The sequence below is a fragment of the Pseudochaenichthys georgianus genome, chromosome 24, assembly GCF_902827115.2.
Source record: "Pseudochaenichthys georgianus chromosome 24, fPseGeo1.2, whole genome shotgun sequence".
Lineage (NCBI taxonomy): Eukaryota > Metazoa > Chordata > Actinopteri > Perciformes > Channichthyidae > Pseudochaenichthys > Pseudochaenichthys georgianus.
Genome location: NC_047526.1, coordinates 14,254,962 through 14,281,704, shown reverse-complemented (window position 1 = coordinate 14,281,704; position 26,743 = coordinate 14,254,962). Strand labels below are relative to the sequence as shown.

Sequence of the window (26,743 nt, the reverse complement as noted above, 5' to 3'; positions counted from 1 at the left end):
TCCCTTAAAATCATCTAAACTAATAGCTTGATAATCATGATTATAGTATGCCATTTTTGACGAGTATCAGGGATTATAATTAAGGCCCTTATAATTGTAGCCCTCTTATTACCAAATAAACATACAGAAGGATAGCACTGACTGTTCTGCAGCCCGTTATTATTCCATCAAAGGCACTGAACACTGAGAGCACCGAAGATACAGCATTTACAATGTCATCTGCCCTGAAAAAAGAAAACAATAAAAACACCTGTGTACACCTCAGTTAGCCTGTAAGCTTCTTAAGCCAGCGCTATTCATCAAAATGCTTCAGGGTCCGGGTTTAAGCCACAGGTAACGGGGATTGTTACTGTATGTGGGAGGGCACTGTTTGCCTCGGTAATCACCAGTGAAACATTGAAACAGCAATGTCAATAAGTCAGAGCAGAATTGGTTTTTCCTTTGCATAATAGTTGTGATCTTTCACGGGCAACAGAGGACACACTTTGGAGGCAGGGGTGGGGGACAAGCTTCTGTATTTTTACATTTATAAACAATAACACACTGCGGTCCCTGACAAAAAGCCTGTTCAGATTAGATATGGTGGCCAAACAACATTAAGATAAACTGGAAAACACCTGTGCTGCTTTTACAGGAAGGAAATAGGGTTCCTTTGCAAATACGTCTCTCAATGTATTTGGGAACAGGTGGAATAGCCGTACAAGCGTGTTAAGGCAACACAAGTTGATCAATTCCTTTTGAAAGCTGCCAAGACAAACAAAACATTTGACATAATCATACACCATGGGCTATTTTCTGGGTGTGTGTGATAAAACAGGTTTTGAAAATAGAAACCTGTCATCTGTGCCAGTTCCAAAGAATTCTTCACCAATGAAAAGAAAATGGATGAGAAGTTTCAAAGAAATAACCTTGGTGCAATCAGCAAAATCTAACATATTTTTCACTTATTTACTTTAGGCAAATAGACTGCACTGAAAACTGTTTTTTTTGGTAGACTTAACACCAAAAGAAAAATATTGTTATAACTTCTTGGCTGAAGATTGATGATTGAAGAAAGGCTCAAATAGACACAAAATAGAGGTTTCTGTAAGAACTAGGACTTTCTGGTTCTGACAGTGAAGCATTGACACCTTGCTGTCTGGGATGTATGGCAGCTGCAGCTCACAGATTCACTTGGCTGCCTACACGACTGGGAATAGCAGTCTTTGAATGTACCACTTAAACAGATTTAATTAACATTTTATAGAGATTATTTGACAGGTAATAATATGCTAATACTACAGTGCAGCACGCCAAAGTGTACAAACACTTATAAAGACATAAAAGCCAGGCTGTGTCAGTTAGACCGTTGACTTTTATGGCCCCTGTGCAGTGTGCCTGTTATCGACCGGTTGTTTCTGATGTGTCCCGCTAGAGCTAGCTGCACTGGCTAGCCTCCCAGCCGTCGGAAACATCAATAACCCTGCCGTCACAAAGTTACCAAGCCGCGGCGGCTCTCTGCTGTATCGTATTTACCGGCAAGAGAAGCCACAGTGCCGGGCAAAGCAACAGTAAATTCGATATCAAATTGCTAAAAGGTCCATTTAATCCGTCTGGCTAGCTAGCTAACGAAAAAAGCTACTGTCTCCAGCTGTGTGTGTGACAGAGACAGCGAGCATGGAGAGGATGTCTGAATGATGAGAGCAGGACTTGCAGCGAGCCTCTGAAAGCTAGCGTGATGGAGTTCAAATGAAAAAAAGGTCCTGCATCCGTCAAGCACCTACACAGTATGGCCAGTGTATAACAGTACGGTTACTCTATATATTTCATTATGAGAGACAACTGACTGTTTGTTTCTTACGTGATTCGGTGTTGGGGACGGGTTTAATCCGACGGTGGAAAGAAAAGATGCTTTGCAGTCCGGGTCGGGATGTTCCGTGTGTGTGGCTGCCTGTCTGTGTCTTCCAGCTGCTGCTCTATCCCGTCTCCCTGCGCCTGTCTGCTCTGTCCGTGCCGCCGGAGTGTCCCGGTGTTCTTGTACCACTCGCCCTCCAGTGGAGAATGAACGGCCCTGGTGCGGTTTGATTAGGAACCCCTTTTCAACTGCTGCAGCACGCCCCCCGCCAAACGTGTCAGTGCGTTAATGTGTGTGCGAATGTGCGCAAACGAGTGAATGAGTGTGGCTCTGGTTGACAGAGTGAGTCATCCAGCAGAACAAGTCCCTGCCAGCTCCTCCCTGCTTTGGCTATTCTAACAGCTGACTACTGTAGCCGCCATGCGCTGATAAATAGACAAACACCGCTTCCCCTCCTCCCTTTGTAGAGTCATAATGCTCCTCTGTTTCTCACAGAGGCTAGCCGCTACTCTGTGTCTGCACAGTACTGACTTCATTGCACTTTATTCTATTTATATCCATGGCATCACGTCGTGTAATATCATACAGTCTATGTGTAATATCAGACGTATTGTAGTGATGTTCCAGAAGAGCTTTCAATGCCATATAGCTATTCAGCCTCGAGTTAGGCTCTAAGGTTGAAGTTTTTTTTTTTAAACAAATATTCTGTGACCTATTTGACCCATTCTTATTTAAATATAACTGTTGCTTTGCTGTCAGGATGGACAGAGTAAATATTAAAAACTGCAGATTGGATGTGAATAAAGTGGACTTGGTGGATGGTGATGACTTTTTATTGCTATGCTAGCAATTTAGTCATGGAGAATAAAGTTATTAAATCTTTCTCTCACAAGTCACACATGCAGCAGAGACAGAGCTATCTTAACTTAACGTCTCTTAGATAATAGACAGTCCCTGCAAGGTCAAATGCTGCATATTTGAAACTCAACACTCCTAATTAGTTACTAAGCAGTTGTTATGCCAACCCAAAATAACCCTGATGACCTCATCTGGGTTAATTTTTCGGACAAACAAACTACCTCTGGAGCCATAAAAGAAATTATACAACTGTTTTCTTAGGCTAAGTGGAAACCACAATGACTAATAGATCATTATACTCCTGCTTGATTAATGCATGGTTTCCCAATCCCTGTGCCACAGAATACACAAGTAGACTTAACCTGCTGAAACATTAGAAAGAAAATCCCTCAAATAATGTGCAAGCTCTTTCCTCTTTTGTCCTCATTAAGACTAATAGTCCTAGAAAGAAAGAACACTGTGCTTTTCCTCATCCATCTACAATAGGGTTTTCTGACATGGTTTAATGATAATGCTGTAATAACAATCAACATTTGACCCAGAATAGATTAGGTAAGGTTTAATGTTAGCATTACTTCTGGGTTATGTCTCGGGTTTAGGATTAGGACAGGATTAGGTTTACATTCGAATATTTAGGGCAAAGTGGAGAAGGAATGAAATGAATGAAAGGAGTCAGTGAAGATCCTTTCAGGAAGTACTACATCAAATCTGATAATATGTCTTTGTGCATGTACATGTCTGTCTGTGTGTGTATGTGTTTGCTTAATGTACCTTTCAGGCAGCACCCTGTGGTCCTCTCCTCTTCTGCTGTACCTCATTAAAGCGCAGTTCCTCCTCCTCTTCCCTGCAGCAGATGGACAGACGCGGGGTGATAATATTCCTTGGAGTTTGTTTATATAACCAGGAGAATCTTATTAAAAAGTCGCTCTCCTTCCGCCTTGAACTCCGGGTTAATTAGCTCACTTCCTAGTTGCGGTTATGCACGGAGGTCTCTGAGTGGTCACAGTGGTTGTTATGGGCGACCTGGCTTGTCTTATCTCCTGTTGCCTGTTGGGATTCAGCTGGGGAGCAGAGACTGAGAAAGTGTTTATGTTGTCTGGAAAATACAAACACACACCAGCAGCAGATGCATATACGTATTTTACACAATCTAAGGCACATAGAGGCAAGCTATGAGGACAGATGATGCTTTTACAAAGAAAATACAATGTGATAAAAGAACACAACAAGAACATGTTGACTATTCACATTAAAAACCATTGATCGCAGCAGACATACGGTGTGTGTGTGCGTGCGTGCGTGCGTGCGTGTGTGTGTGTGTGTGTGTGTGTGTGTGTGTGTGTGCACAACAGAGCTGGCCAGCTAACCAATCAGAGCAGACTGGGCTCTGGTTTCAGACAGAGGGTGGAAAGAGCACAGGCAGTATGAGAAAAATAAAGACATTTTGAACATTAAAACATGAACACATCTGAACCTGAAAATGGCCAATATAGCTCAAGCTCTTGTGGATTTTTTCTAAATGACTTTGACTTTTTACGGGCAGGATGCATAACACAAACATGTCCCCCCCCCCCTGTGATGTCACTGTAACATAGTGACATCACTGTGTAACACGTGTGCTTCTATTGGCTAGTTCTCCAACACATTGTACCTGATAGGCTGGAGGGGGTGGGGAAATCTACTGACAATGTCAAAGTAGAGGCACGAAATACAAATATGATCCTGAAACTGAGCTTAATAGGGCCCTTTAAGAACTGAATGGATGAGATAATTGCCCTTCTGAGGTACTGTTTGATAATTGAATACAACAAGGTAATGGAAAAGCTAAGAAAATAAAGACAATACAATGATGTATGAATGACAGTGACAACATATATCACATTAGGGAAAAAGATTTAGGGGTCAAGGACAAATCAAAAGACACAACTCCAGTAGAGTACAATAATAGCCACATTTATTTTAATTACAGGCAAATTCCCTTTACACTATATATTTTTTTATCAACTTCATGATCGATCCTTAATGTCATACATACATTTACATTTCCAGAGTGCATACACCGATGGGGGGGGGGGCTGTTAAATAAAGTGGTTCAAGACTAGAAGGAAGTACGTCTCGCGTTTCTTATGAGACACATGTCAAATACTGCTCATCACAAGCATTACTCAGTAGTGGTACTGTACACATAAGTGCACACGGTCTATTCAATATTAGACAGCTCCATATAATATCATATCATACAATACAATGGCAATTTAAACAATGTAGCATTTCACACATTCAACATCAAACAAGGCAAACCTATTCAAAGGCACAGGACTCTCACATCAATATCGTCTTTTTAGAAAGTAGTTTGTACTTACATGTCAGGTTATCCTTCACATTCAACTTTTTTTTTTTTCAGCTGAAATATGATCTGAAAACTTGGTATCAAATGACCCGTGAGTTAAATGGCACTTGACAGTAAGGAAGTCAGTAAAAAACACTTCCTCATGGTTACTGAATGCGCACAGTTTGTTACATAAAGAGGAAATAGTCCAGTCACTCGTTAGATTAGTAAACACTGGTGTTTCACAGATATTAACTGAGCGTTTTGAAGTTTGTTCACATGTAACTGGACTATTTCCCCACTTCTAACTAGAGCTACCAATTGTGGGTTAACATTAAGCATAATGCCTGTGGGCAGCGTACTTCCTGTGGCATCTGCTCTTTGTGCGGGGGAACTGCACACACATTCCTCTGTAGGTACACAGAGAACCAGTACCAGGAACCAGGAGGGCCACTTCTATAAAACTACAGCAGCTACCTGTTCTCCGGTTTAATATCCTGGTTTGACTGTTTTAGGACAAAGCTAAAGAATACAATGCACAACCTGTTGAGTTCAGCCATCTAACAAAAGGGTGTGTTGTTACTTATTCTAGTCCAGCTCATGCCACAGTGACGCATCAAGCCACAGTGCACCATTTTGCAGGTTTTAGTTTAAATGTTTTCCGAGAAAATAGATTTACATTTATTAAACATCTCTGCTACGAAGCTACTGTAACATTTACAGTTGTTCAATGACATGCAGATACTGTACAACAAACTTTCTCTTCACTTCCTTTCTCTTCACAAACTTGTTAAAAAACTAGCCAAAGACAAACAAGAATGACACTGCATTATATCGCCATGCCAACTATCAGACAAGCTATATAAGTGAACATTTTAACAAGTGATGGGTTTTAAAACGAAATAGCAGCAACACATAGGCTAAGTTCTGTGAGAACAAAATGGAGAACCAGCAAGCCACCAGTGCCTCTGGGTTAAAGTAAGAGGAGTTACAAAGTTACGTAGGGAGCCTTCAGTGCAAATAAGTAAGAGTGAATCTAAATCGTATAAAGATGGAAGCTTCAAAGGCTGACTATGCAGTGGTTTTATGTATAGTACAAGGTGACTCTATTTAAATGACATTTCCACTGTACTGTAAGTCAATTCAGAACCATGGCACAACACCTCACTAACCACCACTACTGTCAATATCATGATAATACAAAATAATAAAAAGAAACTACTCTCTCTGTGCAATAGTTCAAGTAAGTTATTTCCTGCAAATAGTTAGTGCTTTGTTACACATCCTGTGGCCGTACCGAAAGAGACGACAACATAAAGGGGACATATAAATACACAAAAAGGGACTATTTACACAAACCATCTTCTTTCCGGACAAGACTGCATTACAGCAGAGAAGACCTCTACTCACCAATTCAGGCTCAGATTTGATCTAATCCTCCCATTGGTTAAAATTAGGACCAGTCTCATCCTAGATCTGTGGTCACAAACACATCCACCAATCAGTGTCCCAGTGTGAAGCAAAGCGCAGAGGTTGAATCTCTAAAGGGGCGTGTCGTAAACTCGTTCCGACGAGCATTCCTCCGTGTCGTCCTCTGACTGCGACGCCTTGTGGTTCAGCTTCTCTGTCGTCGAGGACGCAACAAGGTTTCCATGGACACTGTCGCCGTCGCTAAGCTTGGCCTTGCTGCTGTCCTGAACAAACTCTTGGATCTCCACAGGTAGCCTGCGGAACTTGTCCTGGTACTCCTGGTCCAGATCGCTCTGCAGCTGTGGAGGAAGAACAAACAAGAGATAAGATACAACTAGAAGATCAGAGCTGTCATTTGGAATGTGTTGTTGTGGATATATTTATTTGAAGATGTTCACAAAGACAGAAAACAGAGCACATGCTGCCAATATTTTCACACAATTAACGTTAATTTAGAATATCAAATCCCTGCAGAGGTTTTGAAAAATGAAAGTTATTCTTTCACCCGTTTAAAAAGCTACAGTACTGCCACAGTTCCTCAGGTCTGATTGTTCACGAAGCATGGTCACTTCTTCAGAGTACATCATGTTTATAGATTTGAACTGCTTCATTTATTTATTTGAATCAACAAGCAGTTCTCAGAAGAGAACAACGTGAACAATCCGTCATCGAAAACACTCAGCAACAACCACATGAAATGGACCTGGTGAGTCCAGGAACATCGTGAACAAAGTACATTTTAAATAACACATCATATTTTCTATCTATTACAAGTATTGTAATACCCTGCTTTCTTGACACTTTTTAACAATTTGTGCATTACGGCCCGTCCACACAGCGGCGTGCGTTGACGCTTGCCGGCGGGCGTGTCTGACACTCGACCAACAACCAATCACATGAATCTCACGCCCCTGACACACAAGCAGCAGTTTGATTGGCTAGAGGTTGTACTGGCATATGATTCGATTGGCTGACGCTTCTGCCGAGTCGTCAAAAGTTGAACATTGCTCAACTTTTGCAGCGAGCCACGCCAGCAGCGCTCCACATCGCTTCCCACGATGCAGTTCGGCTAAAAGTGACGTCACCCCATTCAAAGTGAATGGGCAGAAGCGTTGGAAGCTTCAATGCACGCCGCTGTGTTGACGGGCCGTTATCCTAATGTATCCTTGGAAATAGCGTTAAGCATTGCTTCATCCTGCTATCAGTTATGTTTCACACAGTGTTTACTTTTATTTAAGTTATTTTGGGTTTCTACCCCCTCCTGAGGGACATATCTCCTGCTTAAAATGGAGATTCATTGTTTCTCTGTCAGTGGGATAATGGAAAATGTACTGGACGGACTTTAATGAGAACTGGTGGAAGGATCTAGTATGGACCAAGGAAGAACCATGACATTTTGGAGTGATTCCATATAACCAGGTGGATAGGTGAATTATGATTTTAAAATATTGCAGTCGTGCTAATTTTGTGCTTTCAGAAAAGTCTGAAAAATGTGAACTTGGAAATTCCTTGAAAATGTGGGAGAAACTACTCGGGACATCGGACTATCCCAGGAGCATGTGAATGCACCATTGGCGTTTTTCTGGTACCATTCTAGTTTTGCAAGTGCTAGGGCAGAGTAAAGCCTGTCATATATTCCTATGACTGTTTTACAATGATTAGGAATATTTATTTTTGGATAAATAACATCTGAGACTACAAATAAACTGTAGATAAAACCGACAGGTACCACGACCCCCCTCCTATCACGTATAACTAGAAAAGAGAGGCTATTTTTCTCCCAGGCATAGAGGCCCCAAATGATTACAGATGACAAGATTGTATTCATTTCATTGTGAGCTAATAATTGCTGTAATGCTGATTTCTCAGTTTAACTACCCGGCTGGCTCCCATGGGAGAGCAGTAATTAAAAGAAAAGCCGGTAAGATGAATGGTGTCAGAGTCTCGGAGCTCAATACAGTCAGCGTTATGAGAGATCGAAAATACCTGCGAGTTCTGATAGGATTTATTTTGGATCCATTTTATGTCTGAGGGGTCTTTGTTCAACGCATAGATTTCAGACTCACACCAAACTTCAAACAAAAGTAAACACGTAACAATCTTAATAGAAAATGCATCGCTGACTTACAGAGGAAAAAGGCTGCATCTCTTGATACGCACGTCTGCAACAACTTCAGATAGAGAAAGCTGAATTATTTTTGATGAACTCATCGAAATCCATCCTCCAATCAATACAGCGGCCATGCAATTGCCTGAAGGGCTCAAGACCTATTCACAAAAGAATATCAAATTCGATGAGCCGAGAAGAGGAAGAAAGAAGGTCAACGAGCGCCATCCTGCTCTCTATGCTTTCTAATGTTCTGCCCTCCCCACTCCAGATTCTGAGATGGTACATCCTTTTCACTTACGAGTACTGCAGAGCAAGATGAGAGAACCTGATTGGTACAAAGGTCTTGCCTTCACAACACTTTGATGCATTGCTAGGATGGGATTAATATGACATTCGGAGTGTTATTATTGTATGACTATGACCTCTACCACAAATGAACACCGAACAAAAGACAAAGCTATGTTTTTGATGATGTTGAAATGAGCAGTTGGGCATATCTCGTTAAATAAATAATAAATGTAATGAAAAAAAAACACAACAAAGATATTGGGAAGGAGTTGTTATCGTATCATACTTAGCCTCTAGTAATATGCTTGAAAAATAACCGGTATACAGTCCTTTAATACCTCAGCTGTTTCCAAGTGTTCTTCTTTTAATACATTTTCCCCTTGCACAAAGCGTATCTCAATCCAATTTTACACATATACCATTTGATTGAAACCTTGAAAGTGAAATGTAAAGCTTGCAGATTAGGACAAATAGTGTTGAGGTTTCATATTTAAAAGAAAAGTTTAAAAGGTATAAAAGAAAAAGCCCTCAATGTCCTGAAAAAGCTGACTAATTGAATAGTTGGATGGTTTCTATAGCTGACAGTAGGCTGAAGGAGTTAGGTACACCGTGTGCAGCGTACATGTGTGTGTGCAGTGTACGTGTGTGTGTGCAGCGTACATGTGCAGCTTGCCTTTACCCTGCCTGCTGAGGCCCTAACACCCTCTGATTAAAGCTGTCATGTTTCTCCCATCTGACGCCACCCGGGCACATGTGAAGGAGGTGGGAGCAGAGATGCACTTCTCTGACAGACGTGTGCGTGTGTCAATCTGCGGGCATGTCTGTGCGTGCTGTGCGTGTGATCTACAGGTCAGAGGCGAACACCAACGGCCGTCTGTTAGAGTCGGGGGGCTGGATGATGAAGGGACAGCTTGAAAAATCAAAAGGAGTGATACAAACATGGAGGATTATAGAACAGACAGATAGAGCCGCAATCTTTCAAGAGCTTCCCCCAATCTATGGCTTTTTGATCGGTAAATACCTTCTGAACTCTTATGAGTTTGGCAGCAAGAAGATGATTAATTATGAAAGGTGTCCACAGGGGAATTTTTAGATGTGAGGGGTTGAGCCGCGTTCCATTATTAGACACTTGATTGGCGTGCAATGAGGCACTTCCTGCTGGAGGATTTCAAAACTTTGGAGATTATATAATGAAAATAAACGCCGTTTCTGAGTTCTTGGTGATTGTTTTTGGGGAGATTGGAGACGTGGCGGGTTACGCTGGACATCCCGACTTGGCATCAAGTAGCCTAAGCTTATTGAGGAGTGGCCAAAGGGACACCGCGTCTCTTTAAACGCAGCGTGGTGCTACCAGAAGTTGCCGACATACAGTATGCAATGACTGGGAGGGTGGAAATGAATGATCCTGTGGACACATACCAATACTTCTGATGGGAGATCAAAAACATCTGTACAAGCTGTAAAGAGGTCAACTGTGAGGCTTTAAAACTCAACTGGTTGAAAAGAAATTGTCGTTTTGAAACTGGAAGACACCTAAGGCAAACAAAGTGTGTGAGTGTGTGTGTGTGTGTGTGTGTGTGTGTGTGTGTGTGTGTGTGTGTGTGTGTGTGTGTGTGTGTGTGTGTGTGTGTGGTCCAGTTTCAGTTTGGACGCCAACCAGCAGCAGTTATCCAGCCATCTTTTCAATATGTCCCTTATATCTGAAGACCTGTCATCTGCACACACATACATACACACATGCATGCCAACCCACACCCACACACACTTCTGCCTTTCTTAAAATACAGCACTCGGTGACCTTCTTCACCAGCTGTCCTCGTTTTGAGAAGCTATCAAGGGAAGCAGAGGAGGCCTCCAAAGAGCCAAATTAATTCTTTGCTTTGAGCCGTGACATAACTCCGGCTGCAGCGCCACAAGAAAAGCCTTGGCCCGGCAACAAACCGCACCGTCTGAACCGCATTCAGTATGCAGCTATGTAAACTCTGCCTTTTCGTACAGCCACAACAAGGAGGTCTGAGGTCAACACGTCTGCTTCCCTATCGTGCCTTTGGAAGAGAGGTTTAGCTATCTGCTGCTCCTATCCCTGACCTTGGGATACGCTGCATATCCCAACACAGCCCAATTAGGATGTACCCGAGATCCCATGTCCAACCATGAGACAGGGTCAACACCCTGTCAGCACCAACGGTTTCTGAAGAAGAAGGAGTACGTTGTGTGTGTGTGTGTGTGTGTGTGTGTGTGTGTGTGTGTGTGTGTGTGTGTGAAAAAAAACACCATTCCTTTCAGTTCGTCTGCACTGGTCATCACTATGACAGAGAAAGAAGGACAGGTAATGAAAGAAAGAGACAGGAGCACGGTCCACTATCTGTGTGTCAGTGCCCTTTCACGACTCACATACATAACGTTGTTTGCTTTGCAGGAGTACTACTTCTTAGATTCCACCTTCAGCTCCAGGAATTGTAAAAACATCCCTGCATAGCTCCCTTTGGTGTGTCCAGTAATGAGTGTTTCCCCTAAAAGGGTTGGTTCAGAAGGAAAGGCCAGCTGTGAAATGAGTTGATATCTTTCAATCAGATGTGGATGCTTGCTAAAAGATGCTGCACGTGTACAGTAAATCCTTGTCAAATGAAATGACAGTTATGTAATTATTAGAGTTGAGTACATATCCAGTGTTTCTCAGGACACGACAAGTCTCTAGGGGAACGCCGATGAAGAACCTCACTGATCATCGTTAACACACTTCCTTCCACAGACATACAATTAACACCATCAAACCAGTCTCGGTTAGTGTTTCCACTGTTCCAAAAGACATATTGAATCCTTAAATAACAGTGTTTTGCAACCACGGTAACCTACAGTAGCTAACTAGCATTCATTCTTGCTTTGACAAACAGCATTATTGATCCATCCAGATCTATGGAGTTCCTAGTAGTGTTCATTGTTTTGCCCTCAAGGTCTACGTGCCGATCGAGAGCTTTGGAGAACGGCTTAACAACAACAACAACAACAACAATGTTAGACTTCTGTTTCAAAATCACAAGTTATGAGAAGGTAATGATTGTGTGTCGAAATCAGTTTGATAGTGATATCCTCGGCTCTGTTTCAGTACTACGGACAGCGCCACTCCTACACGAGACAAACAGCCCTGACATTACTCTGAAACAGCTAGCGATAATAACGTGTATCTCCGGCCATCATTTTCAGGTTGTTGATATTAATACTCATAAGGATGAATCAGCAAAAAAAATGTTGATTTCTACTAACTTATAATGCCTATCATCTTAAAGCTAGAATATGATCGCCAGCCTTGTCTGCCATTTGGCGTCTGGAAAGAAGCCTTTTGACTTAAAATATACATTTCCGGGACAATGGAAGACACTGCGTAGAACTGAGGAGAACTGTGGTTGGATTATAATTATCGCTGGGTTCATGAAAACGAGCAACCCTTTCCGATTGATTTGATCCATTGTCAATTGACTATTATTGATTAGTGCAGCTTTAAACCCCCATGCGTACTCATAAGGAGGATGTCAACGTTTCTTTTCTCTTTCATTTCCGTGAAAAGCACATCCCTTAAGCTGTAAGCAGTGCACTTTTTCTCTTCCATAATGAACGAGTGGCACACAATCTAACATCTCATTTAGAGAGCAGGCTGTAAGACTACTTTAACAGTCTTACTTACTAATGCCAATATACTTATCTTACAAACAAAATCGGCTTTTTTGTCATTTCCTCACACAAAATCGCCAGCCACCATACTTCACTTTCCACCTCAAAACATCTTCAATTCCTCCATCCTCTCCCTCACAGGACCAACAGTCTTCCTGCGGTCCTCACCTCGCTCCTGCAGGAACCACACTTTCCATGAGCATGAGTTCAGGAGTGAATTTTCCTTAGACAGAGCACAACCCTGGAGAGCTTCATTAGCACAAGTGGGCATACATACAACCCTCGTGCACGGATCCAACATAGCAGCCAGCATAATGGAGCAGGAGAGTAACCAAGCATGGAGCAGGTACGCGCACTCATTCACAATGGATTTGACTTCTACCTCTAGTTTGCACTCAGTGTTCCCTGTGGGGATCGTGTGTGTGTGCATGTGTGCGTGTGTGTGTGTGTGTGTGTGTGTGTGTGTGTGTGGTCACAAGTGCATTATTGATGGAAACCCGTAGGCACTAGGCAGGGATGATACAGATCAAAGCTTGTGATGAGGGAACATAGTGGACACCCCTACAGTACATCACCCATAGAGAGGCAGAGAGAGAGAGCGTGGCCGCATATTTGTCTCCCTTCCTCCTCAAATCCAGCCCTGTCTCCTCCAACCTGTTTGCCTGCCCCCCCCCCGCTGCATCCCTCCCCCACCTCCGCTAACCATCCCTGGGATATTGCGTCATGAGCACTCAGTTCCAAATTAACAGATTGCACAGAGTCATGAAGGATAGCAGAGGATATGAGCGGCGAGGAAGGGGGAGGGGGAGGGAGAGAGAGCGGGGGACCGGAGTTTCCATGACGACCGCACAGGATTCCTGCGTGTCGAAACGGATGTGTGCGTCTGCGTGTTGGTTCAAGGCTTGCACGGTGGGGAGACACCGTGCGAGATTCTTTTTTTTTTGTTCTCCCTTTCCTCTAAGCAAGAAAGAATGAGCATGCCTCCCACGTAACACAGCATTCACACTGTGGGCAAACATATGGCGTTATCACCATGTCATGCTCTCTTTCACAGCCAGATAAGGTGTTGGCGAGGGGATGGCAAGTACAGAAGAATTACAACATGGCCTGGTGAGCCTTCAGTGTGGAGGCTGAGAGGGAATGCTTGTTGCTAGACATCTGTACTATCTGTCCTTTGCTGGTGCAAAGAGAGGGGAATCGGAGCACATTGTAGATGGTGGAAGAAAGAGCCTTATCATGCATTCTGTGCCTCCACATTAACATGTCTCCATGGTTTAATGTTCAAAAAGCTCTTTATTTTTCTCATACTGCCTGCGCTGCAGCACCTCTTTTCACCCTCTGTCTGAGACCAGAGCCCAGTCTGCTCTGATTGGTTAGCTGGCCGGCTCTGTTTTGATTGGTCAACCGCTTAGAGATAACTCGACCCTTAGCCTATTACTGTACGTCCAATGTTTTGGAGTGCTAGCCAATAGACGTGATGTCATTATGGTACAGAAGTAGACAAAGGATTCCAATTGAGGCTAAGAAGAGAAAAAGGTGACCAATCAAGAGGCTGTCAGACAAGAGTGCATTTCTGACTTGTGTGGCTGTGTCGGCAAGGTTGTTGAATCACTAGTTTTAGATCAATAGTCATGTAAACAGAACAAATGCATGTTTACAGCTGTATCGATGACAGCAGTGTATAACTGAGCAGAACGCATTATAGTGTTCTTTCAGAAAAGGTTTCAATCAACTGCAGAGATTTCCACTTGGCTCAATTACCCTGGGTAGTTTACATTTGATTTGAAAATTGATTAAAAAAAAGATAAAAACAATAAACAGAGTAGTGAGCAAGTTAAGGTGGACATATGCTAACTTGAAAAGGTGGCCCGAGTAACAAGAGAAGTTGCTAAGAAGTGAAATGGAGGATATGGGGGCTCTAGTGTGCTGGAACAGCAGTGGTCAGCCTGCTGGGCCGGCTGACTCCTGCTGAGCGTTCTGATTGGATTATTAGCAGGACAGTGACACCTCCGTGATCATGGCGAGTGACGACGGACCTCGCCACGTCTCTTTTTCTCTGTCTACTTTCTTATTCAATATGTGATCCTCAAACTTTCTAAAAATTCTAAATCTTACGAACTAAAGTGGAACATTTGTAAGAATGCTCGGGTCTTTTAAGTAACAGCTACAATTGTATGGAGATACTATCTAACAAGGATTGTCAACACTATGGAAGATGATAAGGGTCAGGCGAATCAGAGTAGCAGCAGAACTTTTTGATTTTAATCTACATTTATTCGAGAATAAATAAAACATGTAGAGAATAAGGTTGACTTGACTTTATTCTTAATTCATATTATTTTTAACTCTTTTTCATCAATAAAAACATGATTTATATTTTCTTTTTACTTGCCATGAATACTGATTGTTAAATGTAAAATGTTGTTCTCATCATTTGTAATTTATTCTTGACATTTCAAAATAATTCAACAATATAACGTAATTCTAGAAATACAGAACAAACAAATGTTCTGCCTCTGATTTATATTTTCATCATGTGTGGAACAAAGAAAGTTCACCGTTATTCTCGAGAACAACAAAACATCTTTCTCAAATGTGTTCTCCTTATGATTGGCTCTAATTTTCTAAACAGCAGTTAGTATCCTACTTTAATAATTAACAGCTAGTTTAAAGTTTGGTCACACACACACACACACACACACACACACACACACACACACACACACACACACACACACACACACACACACACACACACACACACACACACACACACACACACACACACACACACACACACACACACACACACACACACACACACACACACACACACACACACACACACACTAGCGTCACAGCGAGCCGCTGGGCTCTCAGGGTCTCCACCAAGGATCGTTATAGCTGTCCATTAGTGGCTGCTGAGCCCAATGGAGAAAGTGGGTCAGAACTGTGTGAGAGAGAAAGTATGTTGTATCTTCCTCCCTCTGAACACACACACACACGCCATGACACACAACACAAGTATTTCTATATTTGCCCTGTCCTGATTTTGAATACCCATCAGCAACTAGAGGAACTTTCTACATCCTGTTTTCCAGTCCATCACCATTTCAATGTTTTGTATCCGTCTGCTGTTGTTTGCACCCGTCCATGGGCAAAATGACTAATATGGGGTATTCCTGTGAGATTATTCAACAACACTTTGCCTCAAATATAATTTGGGGTGAAAGCTGATTGCTGAATGGACTCCATTCAGCATGGAGAATGAATTACGAAAGACGAGAGCTTTTACAATGGTTTATATTCATTACACAGAAAAAGATGGTATCCGAGCTGCCACGCAAGGCCAACGACCCGGGTTCAATGTTTTGCTCAAGGACATTCCCAAAGGCTATTAGACATTTATTGGATACAATGAGATGTCACACGAGCGTCTGATTATCAAATGATAATGTTGTTTTGTCATATTAGTTAAAAAAGCACATCCTCCCACACAATGTATCCTTAACTTTGGTTAGTGTTGCAGCACTGTGTCACAAACACAACCCTGGGCTCTTTGTGCTAGCTTCCTCCAGAGATGTGTCCTCTGACAGCCCTGCAGGAGATGGTTGATTACTATGTAATAGCCTTTCCTCGGGAGGGAATTCAATCTGCCAATGCCCGGATGTCGATTAAGGGGAGTGATTGCGACAGCGGGAGAGGTGATGAATAATCAGTTCCATTTTTGTGGGAAGCTACGGTTGCTAACATCCATTTTCTTCCATGCTGCACTTTAAGAGTGGGCGTTTATGGGTTTGTTTCCAACAGAGCGTTTCTGATTTATGCAAGTCTTTCTAAAAAACATGACCTCATTTATGGTAAATGTGCACTGTACTCTTCATTTGAAAAACATGACAGGAGGATAACACCGGAGTCTCATTGGCAAGCAGAGAGCAATTTATATTAAAGGGTTATGTAAATATTATTATGATAAATGTCTATTGCCTTTTTTCTCTTCTTAAATACTTTTCCTTGTTGATTTTGCAAACGGAGCTGTTGGGATGCGAGAAACATTTCATACTTTTAATAAAGTATCCCATCGTTCTGCACCGTACCATATCGTAGTAACTGAGACATGTATGCTTTTAATAGAACATGCTATCAAGTTGATTTGATGTACCTTATTGGTAACCCAAAATGGTGATGTTCTTTCCCTCCGGTTGGTTTCTAGGATCTTCCTCAAGGACACATCGGGATCAAATAGGGGAACTCCGACTGGGTGAGATCTCACTACACGCCGGCCAATCTGCTCTCCCTGTTATATCATTCTGCTGCCATGCTATGCAGATAACACCTCCATGGACAGCAATACAGCCACGCTGTATTTGTCATTCTTGCAGAAGAGTAAATTACATATTTTCAATTATTCATACTGTATTCTGCATTGAAGTAATGCTTGCCAGGTCTCAGCCATTACAGAGATGCAATGCGCAGAAGCCCATTTCTGCTGGTAAAATACATGTGATTAATAAATAATTAAAGAAAGTTTATCATTATTTTGAGATATTTTCTCATTATTTCCATCACATGGGCGGACATGGGCTTCCATAGACAGCAGTCAGTGGCTCAGGGGTTAAAGCTTGCGTATTAATACTGCCACACGAGTGCTATATTAATGATGAACACTGGGATGCAAAGATATTCTTACCATGCTCTCCAGCTGCACAAGCGTCCTACAATGACAGTCACAATGGCAATGTTGGGAACTGTGCTGCTAAAATAGGAAAAGCACTCATGCTCCTGAATGCATCCACTTCACAGTAAACCCACTTATGTATATGCAATATAGCAGAGTTGCATTAGTGTAATTACATCCTGACTGTTCTACAAGGCCACTATTTAATTATATACAGCCAAATAACTAGTATACTGTATGCAACCACAACGAGTAGGGCATGTATTGGTATTCAAACAGTCTGATAACAGCATTAATATTGAATAACACAACTATTTGTTTTGCATTTGAAGGTTATCCAAAAAGTGCTAGAGCCATATCTCAGTAAACCTGGGCCACATCGCCCCCTAGTGGTGTTTACATGAACAACTACAGGACAATTCAGTCACATTAAACCAACATGATGTTTCCTGTAACTGCTTATGAAACACATCTATATAAAGGTCAACACTCTAATGAAGTTAAATACTGACCTAAGTGTAACATCCATAAATGCATTCTAAGTAGCCGGACCAACAAACCAAATAAAGGTCTTATGATATGCATTTCAATTCTTTATAAAAAGCAAGACGTTTGTTGCTGGTCACCAGGTGTCGCCACAGCAGTTCATACTATCAGAATTGTTTTTGCACATGCAAGGCATGAAAGACATGCTGAGCCGAGCACCCTGACAGTGAACCTGCCATGCAACAGCCCAGGAACTTAAAAAGAGCGCTGTGGTGAGAATGTGATGAGTTCATGAAAAACATCAGAGTGTACAGTGATCAACAAACACTTCACACAAGAGACATATTTCACATTGAACTTTTCCTCAATAAGCGTCTGCATCTTACCTTCGGCCTCTCATCCAAGATTTGCTGTCGGTTATCCTTTTGCTTCTCCAGTAGTCTCTCGTGTCTCTTACTCTGCGCGTCTTCCAGCTACACACACACACACACACACACACACACACACACACACACACACACACACACACACACACACACACACACACACACACACACCACACACACACACACACACACACACACACACACACACACACACACACACACACACACACACACACACACACACACACACACACACACACACACACACACACACACGATTATTTTTTGAGTAAATCACATTTTTAACTTTTAACTGTAATTTCTTTCAGAATAATTGCAGGGGATGATTATCAAATACACATTCTCTATCATATTAGAGCCGCTCTTACCCGTTTAATATACTGCACCACCTCATTGACAAATGATCTGTTGATCTCCAGCTTCTCTCTGTGGGGACATTATAATGACAGTCAAACCAAGCAGACAGTCCCAACAGAGCTACATCTCAGGTCTGTAGTGACATCTAGTGGCCATACACATATAACACTTTATGAGGAATAGTTATTCATGTTTAACAGCAGATCACTTACTCTTCCGTCACGTTCTTGTCTTTAGATTTGGCTTCGTTGATCTTCTCTTGTCTTTTCTTGTCCATTTTCTTCTTGAGATCCTTCTTTTCTCTGCAGATGGTGAGAAGGACAACGAGAAAGACGTAATGAAACATGCGAGGTGTTACTGTGAATGTGTGAGCATGCTTTATGTTGAATGCAGTCTTACTTGTCACAGATGTCTCTGAGCTTTCTGAGCTGCGCACTCTGGCACTCCTCTGCTATGGTGGTCAGCTTCTCCACCAGCTAGAGTGAGACACACAAAGAGAGATTTATAATTCCACAGCCAAATGTGACACAAAACACGTAAGCATACTTTGTTAATTAAAAACCATTATAGTTTTAAGTTATAATATACAAGTTATTTCCCCTTAATATTTAGTATCGGTTCAATGAAACCACATTTAGATCAGGGAAAGGAAACAGATCTCTTGTGCGTGCTGTCTCTTGCTTGAATGCATCTACCTGGCGCCTCAGCTGCACTGTGCAGGTGTACTGGAGCAGAAGACATTTATTTTTCCGCACCGTACACCAGCACATGTGCACAGGCAGCAGAATGATGACTGTAATCATCTAAAGGGGGGTGACTGGGAGTTTACTGCAGCATCCACTCATTTATTTGTTTATTCATTAGTCTGTGAACGCCTCGCTGAGATTTATTGAGAGACATTGAGCACTTTATCCAACACGAGCCTGGACAAGCTCCTACATGCGTGTGGTACCTGTGTGTTTGTTTATCCAACTGATACATACAGTACATGCTTGTGTACATGATGTATGGAAACACTAAATAGATGTACTGTTATAATAAACTTTAGCATAGTGTGTAAGGAATGAAATAGCATCAATGTAACTATATTCAATCTATCATTTCAAAAGAATGAATGTAGCTCGTGTGGTGGCAGTTAAACGGAGGTACAGTGATGGCAGGAAATATGACATGTGGGATTTTAACTCTCTCATAATAAACAAGTAGGATTTTTACAACAGACCATTGGAGGAAAGAAACACAACAATGAAAGATATGGAAAGTTGGGTCATTTTTGGAGAGAAAGCTACATTTCAGAGATGAAAGTTATACATTTCTTAGAATTTCTTTTCAACATTTCTCAGAATAAAGTGGTACATTTATGAGAAAGCATAATGTAAAGCAGTATGAGAGAAAACATCTCTGAAAATATGAAGTCTTTTTATTTGAATTAGCGCAGACAGCATGTTGTCGTAGTGCCGGTAAAGCGGTAAATCAGGTGTTGCCAATAAAGCTGAATTTCGTAAAGGTGTACGTCTTAAAGTGAGTAAAAACAGACGGTATGAGAAAGATTTGTTGCAACCCTGCTACGTACTTTACCCTGAACCACTAGCCAACCCAGCTGCCGTCGCATCGACTGTGTGCCTGTGTGTGTGTGTGTGTGTGTGTGTGTGTGTGTGTGTGTGTGTGTGTGTGTGTGTTGAGTACCTGCTTGATGTGCTCTTTTTTCTGGTACTTCTCGCTGTAGTACTGCTCCTGGCGCAGTGTGAGGAGCTGCTGCTGCTGCTGCTCCTTCAGCTCTGAAAGCCTCTGGCTGCACTCCTGATCCAGGTCGCACAGCTCCTGGTCCAGGGTGGACAGGGAGTGTTCCGACCGACTGAACATACATACGCAAACAGAACATCTGGAAATTAAGATTACTTAGTTTTGTCAGTAAAGAAGTCCTAAAACATTCGATAATGTTGCTATGCATTTTAACTAAAAAGGGAAAATTCACTCTAAAATAAACTTTTGTTACTGTAGCTGCAGTGCTATTCATTCATCTTGTAAGAGTGTGATGTTGTTTGTGCTGTGGTTTGTCTGCTTTCTTTTCAATATAATATATAATTCAAAATAATGTAGTACAATGTCAATACTTATATTTCATCTCTTATATTTTTTATTGGACATTTAGCCTCTTATGTTTATATACATATACTTATTTAATTTCTTTATTGCACAGTTTTACTTCAACTTGCTATGTTTATATAACTATTGATATTCTATTTTATCTTGTACTTTTTTAAATTCCATTTTCATCTTTTATCTTATTTCATTATAAAATGGGTCAACCGTCACAAAACACCCGATTTCCCCTGGGATGCACAAAGTATTTAGATTCTGATTGTGATACATTCTGAAAATGGAACTAGATTGCCCTCAACTTGCTGAAAGTCGAAATATATTTTAAAAAAACTCAACAGCAGTGTTTCATTCTGGAAATCATGACCTCAGATAATCCACAGTCCTTCTTTTGAAAATGTCATGTCGGAACTATTTTCTTTTTCTTGCCGCATTCAGCCACAAGCTGAGAGCTACGAACAGGTAGACATTTCTATGGCCAAAACTAGGGAACTTACACCTTGTAGTAAACGAATGATGAATACTTTTTGAATTCAGGATAAACAATGCTTTTAATTTATTACATTATTTCAAACATTCGGAGGAGCACTTATCTTCTACCACGAAGTAAAGTGTTGAAATGTGTCTGCCTCAGCGGCCCTCTGCTCTCCACACTGTCTGAGAGGACTGTAATCTCCGCTGCGTGCTGAGTACTGACTCTTCAGCCGGCGATGAACTCTTGAGGGCCCTGAACGACTCCCTGAGGCTCGGAGGAAGCCTTATCTCCTCATTTTTATTCTACACGTAGCTCAACGTTTCTTTGATCTGACATACACGGTTTGCTTTGGAGCAATACAATCAACAATGTGATTTAAAGTGCATAATGCATTGTGTATTTATGGAGATGGAGGACAGAACGAAGGAAAGGGGAAAGAACAATTCATACACAATTATATTAAGTGTTAACAAAAATAACTACGAGTTATTTTGTGATGTCGTTTTTCCCACTTTCCTGGAACTTAACTACTTTATCATTGCTTCAGATAGTCATTTACTAAACTTCCCAGAACTATCCCAAGAGAAAAAGGGGGTAGCTTGAAGAATTGTAAGCTACACAATAATATTGTAAAGTGTATACATGTAAACATAGCAACAACAGAGTGAAGATGAAGGTTCCTTAACAAAAGTGAGAGCCATGAATGTATTCAAAGTGTTGTGGTCGCATTACATTCGGGCTTAAAGGAAAGATAGAATGTATTTCGGTAAGTGCTTGTAAAGAAAACCTTGCTTTTAAGTGGGAGAAACTGATGACCTAATCTTTTAGTTTTATCACGTACTTAAAATTGCTAGCTTTTACTTTATTGACATTTGGCCGGTAAGTCATGGGAATAAAAAAAGCCAATGGACTATTCTTTTGTGGTTGTGATGTTTTTCTTTGTGATTTCTTAGGAGATTGACAGAGTAACAGGGAGAACAAAAAACATCCAACAGTTTGAAGAGGCGAAGAGGAGGGCCACCTACCTTTTCTTACCATCTCGTTTGTGGCTCTTCTGCAGGGCCGAGCGCCGCCGCTGGTACTGACCCTGCAGCTCGGACACGCGGGCCGTGTGCTCCTTGATCATCTCGCTGGTCTTGCGGTGGTGTTTCCGCACCAGCTCCTTCATCTCCTTGTACTGCTTCCTCTGCTCTCGAACGAAACCCTTCTGCTGCTTCAACTCCTCCACCGTCTGAGCCTCTAGTTCTAAAGGCAGGGAAGGAGGACCCGCAGGGAAAGGTGACAAAAGGGAGCGAGAGAAAGGGTGATGACTGGATATACTGTCAAACATGCTTTAAATGCCAACGGGAAAGAGTTTATACTGCTTGTAGCAACTGTTCGGAGGCGGAAATGATCTGCAGTTATAGAATTTGCATCAGAGTAATAATTATAACAGCAATCATACCAGAATTATGAGCGTTGACTCATATGAGAGCATTTTCTTATTTTGAATACATATATAGAATAGATTTACTAATGTCTGTCGGAAAAAAACATTGTCAATTTTGGTTAAAAAAATCCATACATTTACAATTTTTTTACACAGTATCAATTTATTAAGTTATTAAATGATAACGATAGCCCTTTATTATAGGTCTTTCTTTTGTTGGCTTAAAATCAATTAAATGACCAAATCATTAACACACAAACAAAGTAAATCAAACTCATTTTAATAATAGCCACAAAGCAAGTACTCAAGGATGAAGAATGAAGCATAGGCTTACCAGTGAGGACACTGTGAATGATGTCTTCAGTCTTAACTGATGGTTTCGATGAGCCTGTGTACAACATGTTAGTTTAGTTGCACAGTTACAATATGCACGGTCAAATAGTGACAACAAAATGGACCAATCACACAGCTTAGTGAAATACTTGACTCTGAGTGATAAGTAGTTGTAACTTTAAACCTTACAGTGAATATCAACATATTATAAAAACACATTTCAGTCCATTTACAGACAACTTCACATTTGAGCTTTTTTATTGGAAGTATGTGATGAGTGGATCAAAGGCTTGTTATCTACACGGTACCTGCTGACTGCGGCTGGTGTCCGACCAGCGACGGGGGTTTGGGGGCGATGATGGGCGTGTGGCTCAGTCCGTTCTCTGCTGGCATCGCCACCCTCTGATCCACCTTAGATTCTGAGGGGGCATCACTTCCTGCCTCCACCTGTCCACCACATCAAAGATCCACAATCCAGTCAACACATCTCCGAACACTCACCACTGACTCTTCTTCAGAAATAGTTGTCGTTCTTATAAGTCCCTAAAATGTGAGCCACAATATATTTCTCTGCTGTCATCAAGTAAAAAAGTGCATACATTTACTTTCTCTATGTTTTAGCTCTAACACAAAGTTAACTTTCCGTGACACAGAGCCTCCAAAAACGTTCACAAAATACTTTTTTCGAGGAAGAAAAGCGCCCTTGAGTGCTGCTATCTGTTTTCAGGAGTCTCTAGTTGTACCTGAGTCCTGTAGTGGAGTTTGTAGACATAGCTTTGGTAACCCACTCTCCACATTGCTTCCTGTTCTGCCGCTCAGCCGATCTTAATTTCCCCTTAGGCCTCGCTGAATCTCACACTATTCGCTGTGAACGCAATTTTCAGTTATCTTTGTTCGAGTCGAAGCAGATCTTCTCCTTTCTTTCTCTACATCTACTCCCCGTGCCTTTCCCCGCTCTGCCTTCCTCGGTGACTGTTTCCATGGTCACAGCATGAAACAGCACTCTGTCAGCCGGCCTCGTGGGTAATCATATCAGCGGGCAAATCAGATAAAAGACACCCCCTTAGGAACTGCCTTCTCTCCAGGCCCCTCTGGCTATGACCTGAGATAACCCTGTGTCCTGCCGTGCCTCTCGTACCACGCCTGTGTCTGCTCCCTGCGCCCACATGAATCCTCGTGGATTCAAAGGGACACTACAGATTACTGCTACTTTACCCTTGATGCACCACTTACAAGGTTACCAATTCTCCTGCTTGTGTGGTTATGCTGATGGCTCATTAGTAGGAGATGTTCGCATTGCAATCTCTCCTTAGATTTGTTACTTGGACTGAAACAAAAGGTCACATTTTCTCAGCAGCCATGACTCAAAACTTTTCTGAGGTGCTTGGCCTTTACGTTTCTTGACGACTGTTCTAAAGATAAAGGTCACTGCTAAGTCTAGTTGGAGTTCATACATCTGACAAATTGACTGTGTAGAGAGAATCACACCTCAAAGTTCAGTTCGTAATAAGTTCAACTTACTTCTTGAAAACAGTTAGTTATACAATCACGTCTGCTCATCAGATCGTTGTGTGTATTCTTGAGGACTGATACATGTGTAAAATACATGTCTTACATTTCAGAAGCGATTTTTAGAATGGTTTGAATACTGCATTGATCATGCCAGGAGACTTGTTCTTGTCTTATGCTACTTTTAATGCTTGTCTGCACTGTCCATTTGCTGTAACATTGTTACTGTCCCCACTGTGGGAGAAATAAAGGGCGTAGGATTCGGATTCTTTCTTGCCTATTGTATATTGGCGTTTTGCTACAGTATATTTTCCGGCACATTAACATCATTGTTAACTTTTTGGGTTTTTTATTGTATTCACTTAGCAACATCAAAGACACAGTAGTGACAATATGAAGGTATGGAAGGGGATAACAACAACACCATGCTGAGTATTGACATGGTGAGATATCCTTTATATTTGGATGGGAACAAAATTCAAACAGAAGCACCTCTTTTAAAATCTGCACAGCCCTCCACTTTTAAATGTAATATATGTCATGTTTTCACTGTACTTAGTTTTGACTTTTTAGTATTTTTCTAATCTGTGTAAGTATGCTATGTCTTTTTATTTTTGTATGTCAAATAGTTTCTAAAAATATTTTCTTTTTACAATCGTTTTTTTTTTTTATCCTTCTCTACGACTTACTTACTTTTAAAAATCTGACAGCATGACAACATTAAGTAATCAGATTTGTAAACAAAGTGTAATGGATTCTTGAAATCCAGCATCTTAACTGCTCACTCCTGACAAACAAAGACCCTAAAGCACAGCCTGTAGGTACACACAGCCTCAGTGACAGACCCCCCCTCAGAGCAGACCTAGAACCAGAGGCTGCGGAGGGTTGATGAAATGCAGCAACAACACTGCTACAGCTTTTATCACCCAGCAAGAGGGAATGCAAAATGGCCCAAAACAAGACGATGCTAATACCATCTATCTGTGGATCTGTGTTGAGGGAAAATGACTGTTTCAAAGTGTGGTGATAATAAAAATCTCCTCTTGAATCGTCTTTCTTAAATTACATTTTTAATAAGGTTTCGCTGAAGAAAAGGACCTTCACTCTGTCTGCGTGTTCTCATTTCCCTCCATCTGGTTTCATCTCCAAACCAGTTAGATCCTGATGGTGGGGCGAGCAGCCAGCTGGCTGAGGGAGCGCTCCTCACAATCAGCGCCTGATTAGTGGCTCAAAGCTCCACACACACAAACACTAACATGTATCAGCTCACACATGGTGGAGAGAAGAGCACACACACACCTCTTTGTCTCCCTCCTCCTCTCCCCCCTCCTCCAGAGTGAGTGCTGCCAGCTGATTGGCTCTCTGCTCCATCAGGTTGACGTAGCGGATGGGATTGGACAAGGCTTCAATGACATCTGATGAACAAGAAGGAAACAGAGCAGCCTTTTTGTAAAAACAGAGCATGGTTGCGGTGGAATAGTAAAATAGAAAAATTAGGTAGTATATATTTTTCAATCACTATTCCTTAACTTAAGTGAAAAAAAGTCACGGGGTTAAGGAAATATGTGAAGGAAAATTCCTTAGGACATACATTTTCCATTTGGGTTTACAATATTGTGACTTACTTTTACCAAAAGTATGAGCTTTATCAATATGTATCATCAGATGAACTAATAATAAAATAATAACTTGAATTTATATAGCGCCTTTCATAACCTCAAGGTCGCTTTCCAAAACGTATTAAACTAAGCTTATTAAGCACTGGCTGCTTGCATGATCAGCATTTTTAAGTCATGATGATCGGCACTTTTTGTGAATGTCTCAAATGTGTGTGACTCCAAATGTTGTCGCAGCAAGAAATTGTGAAACAGCATTATCTCCTTTTGAAAAGGATGGTCAGTGATTCCTTTGCTTAAGGACATGATAAAGGAAGTGAGGAGCTTCTTTCCTTATCATGTAAAGAATTCAAAAAAGCTCTTTTATCATGGCTGCCTTGAAGGTACTGTACTTTCGGGTTATTTCACTCAGTTAAGAACCTTCCTAAGCTGGACAACATTTTGTATTTTGGTTTTTAAATCTTTTTGTACGACTTACCTGCGAATGTGTCTGGGACATAGTCCTTTACTTCTACGTAAACGAACAGAGCCGGTAAAGTCAGGGACTGGTTCTTCTCGTTCCTTAGGCTGATGTAGTGATAGCCTGCAGAGACAGATTGAGGATTGGTCAGTTCAGAAATAACAGAGAGATCAACCTGCTTCTTTGGTGACACCTCAGGAAACACCCACAGCTTTTCAAACCACATACATCTCATATGTAATTATCTTTGCCCTTTGTTTTATTATCTGATGTTTTCATGGTATATTTAAAAGATGTGTTGCTTGTTAACCTTTTCTCTTTCTCTATTCTTTCCC

The 26,743-nt window shown here is 41.5% G+C and overlaps 2 protein-coding genes across 8 annotated transcripts in view; both read right to left on the bottom strand.

Annotated features, from left to right (window-relative positions):
• LOC117439770 (1-phosphatidylinositol 4,5-bisphosphate phosphodiesterase beta-4-like) overlaps positions 1-2,198 on the bottom strand; it is a 69,799-nt gene extending 67,601 nt beyond the window's left edge. For all 3 annotated transcript variants that reach the window (XM_034075832.1, XM_034075835.1, XM_034075834.1), the window contains exon 1: positions 1,841-2,198. The gene's annotated coding sequence lies outside the window, so the exon portion shown is untranslated. The remainder of the gene's footprint in view (positions 1-1,840) is intronic.
• A 2,426-nt stretch (positions 2,199-4,624) lies between these two features.
• Positions 4,625-26,743, bottom strand: part of plcb1l (phospholipase C beta 1-like) — a 125,383-nt gene continuing 103,264 nt past the window's right edge. For 2 of the 5 annotated variants that reach the window (XM_034076223.1, XM_034076225.1), the window contains exons 23-33: positions 26,427-26,531; positions 25,632-25,747; positions 23,132-23,270; positions 22,825-22,878; positions 22,087-22,306; positions 20,173-20,368; positions 18,886-18,962; positions 18,699-18,788; positions 18,498-18,555; positions 18,109-18,195; positions 4,625-6,790 (exon numbers count right to left, since the gene is read on the bottom strand). In XM_034076223.1, coding sequence (XP_033932114.1) covers positions 6,563-6,790; positions 18,109-18,195; positions 18,498-18,555; positions 18,699-18,788; positions 18,886-18,962; positions 20,173-20,368; positions 22,087-22,306; positions 22,825-22,878; positions 23,132-23,270; positions 25,632-25,747; positions 26,427-26,531 — 1,370 coding nt within the window. In that variant the 3' untranslated portion in view covers positions 4,625-6,562. Of the gene's footprint in view, positions 6,791-18,108; positions 18,196-18,497; positions 18,556-18,698; positions 18,789-18,885; positions 18,963-20,172; positions 20,369-22,086; positions 22,307-22,824; positions 22,879-23,131; positions 23,271-25,631; positions 25,748-26,426; positions 26,532-26,743 lie in introns of those variants that run through there. The other 3 variants (XM_034076226.1, XM_034076227.1, XM_034076228.1) reach the window with 2 other exon arrangements.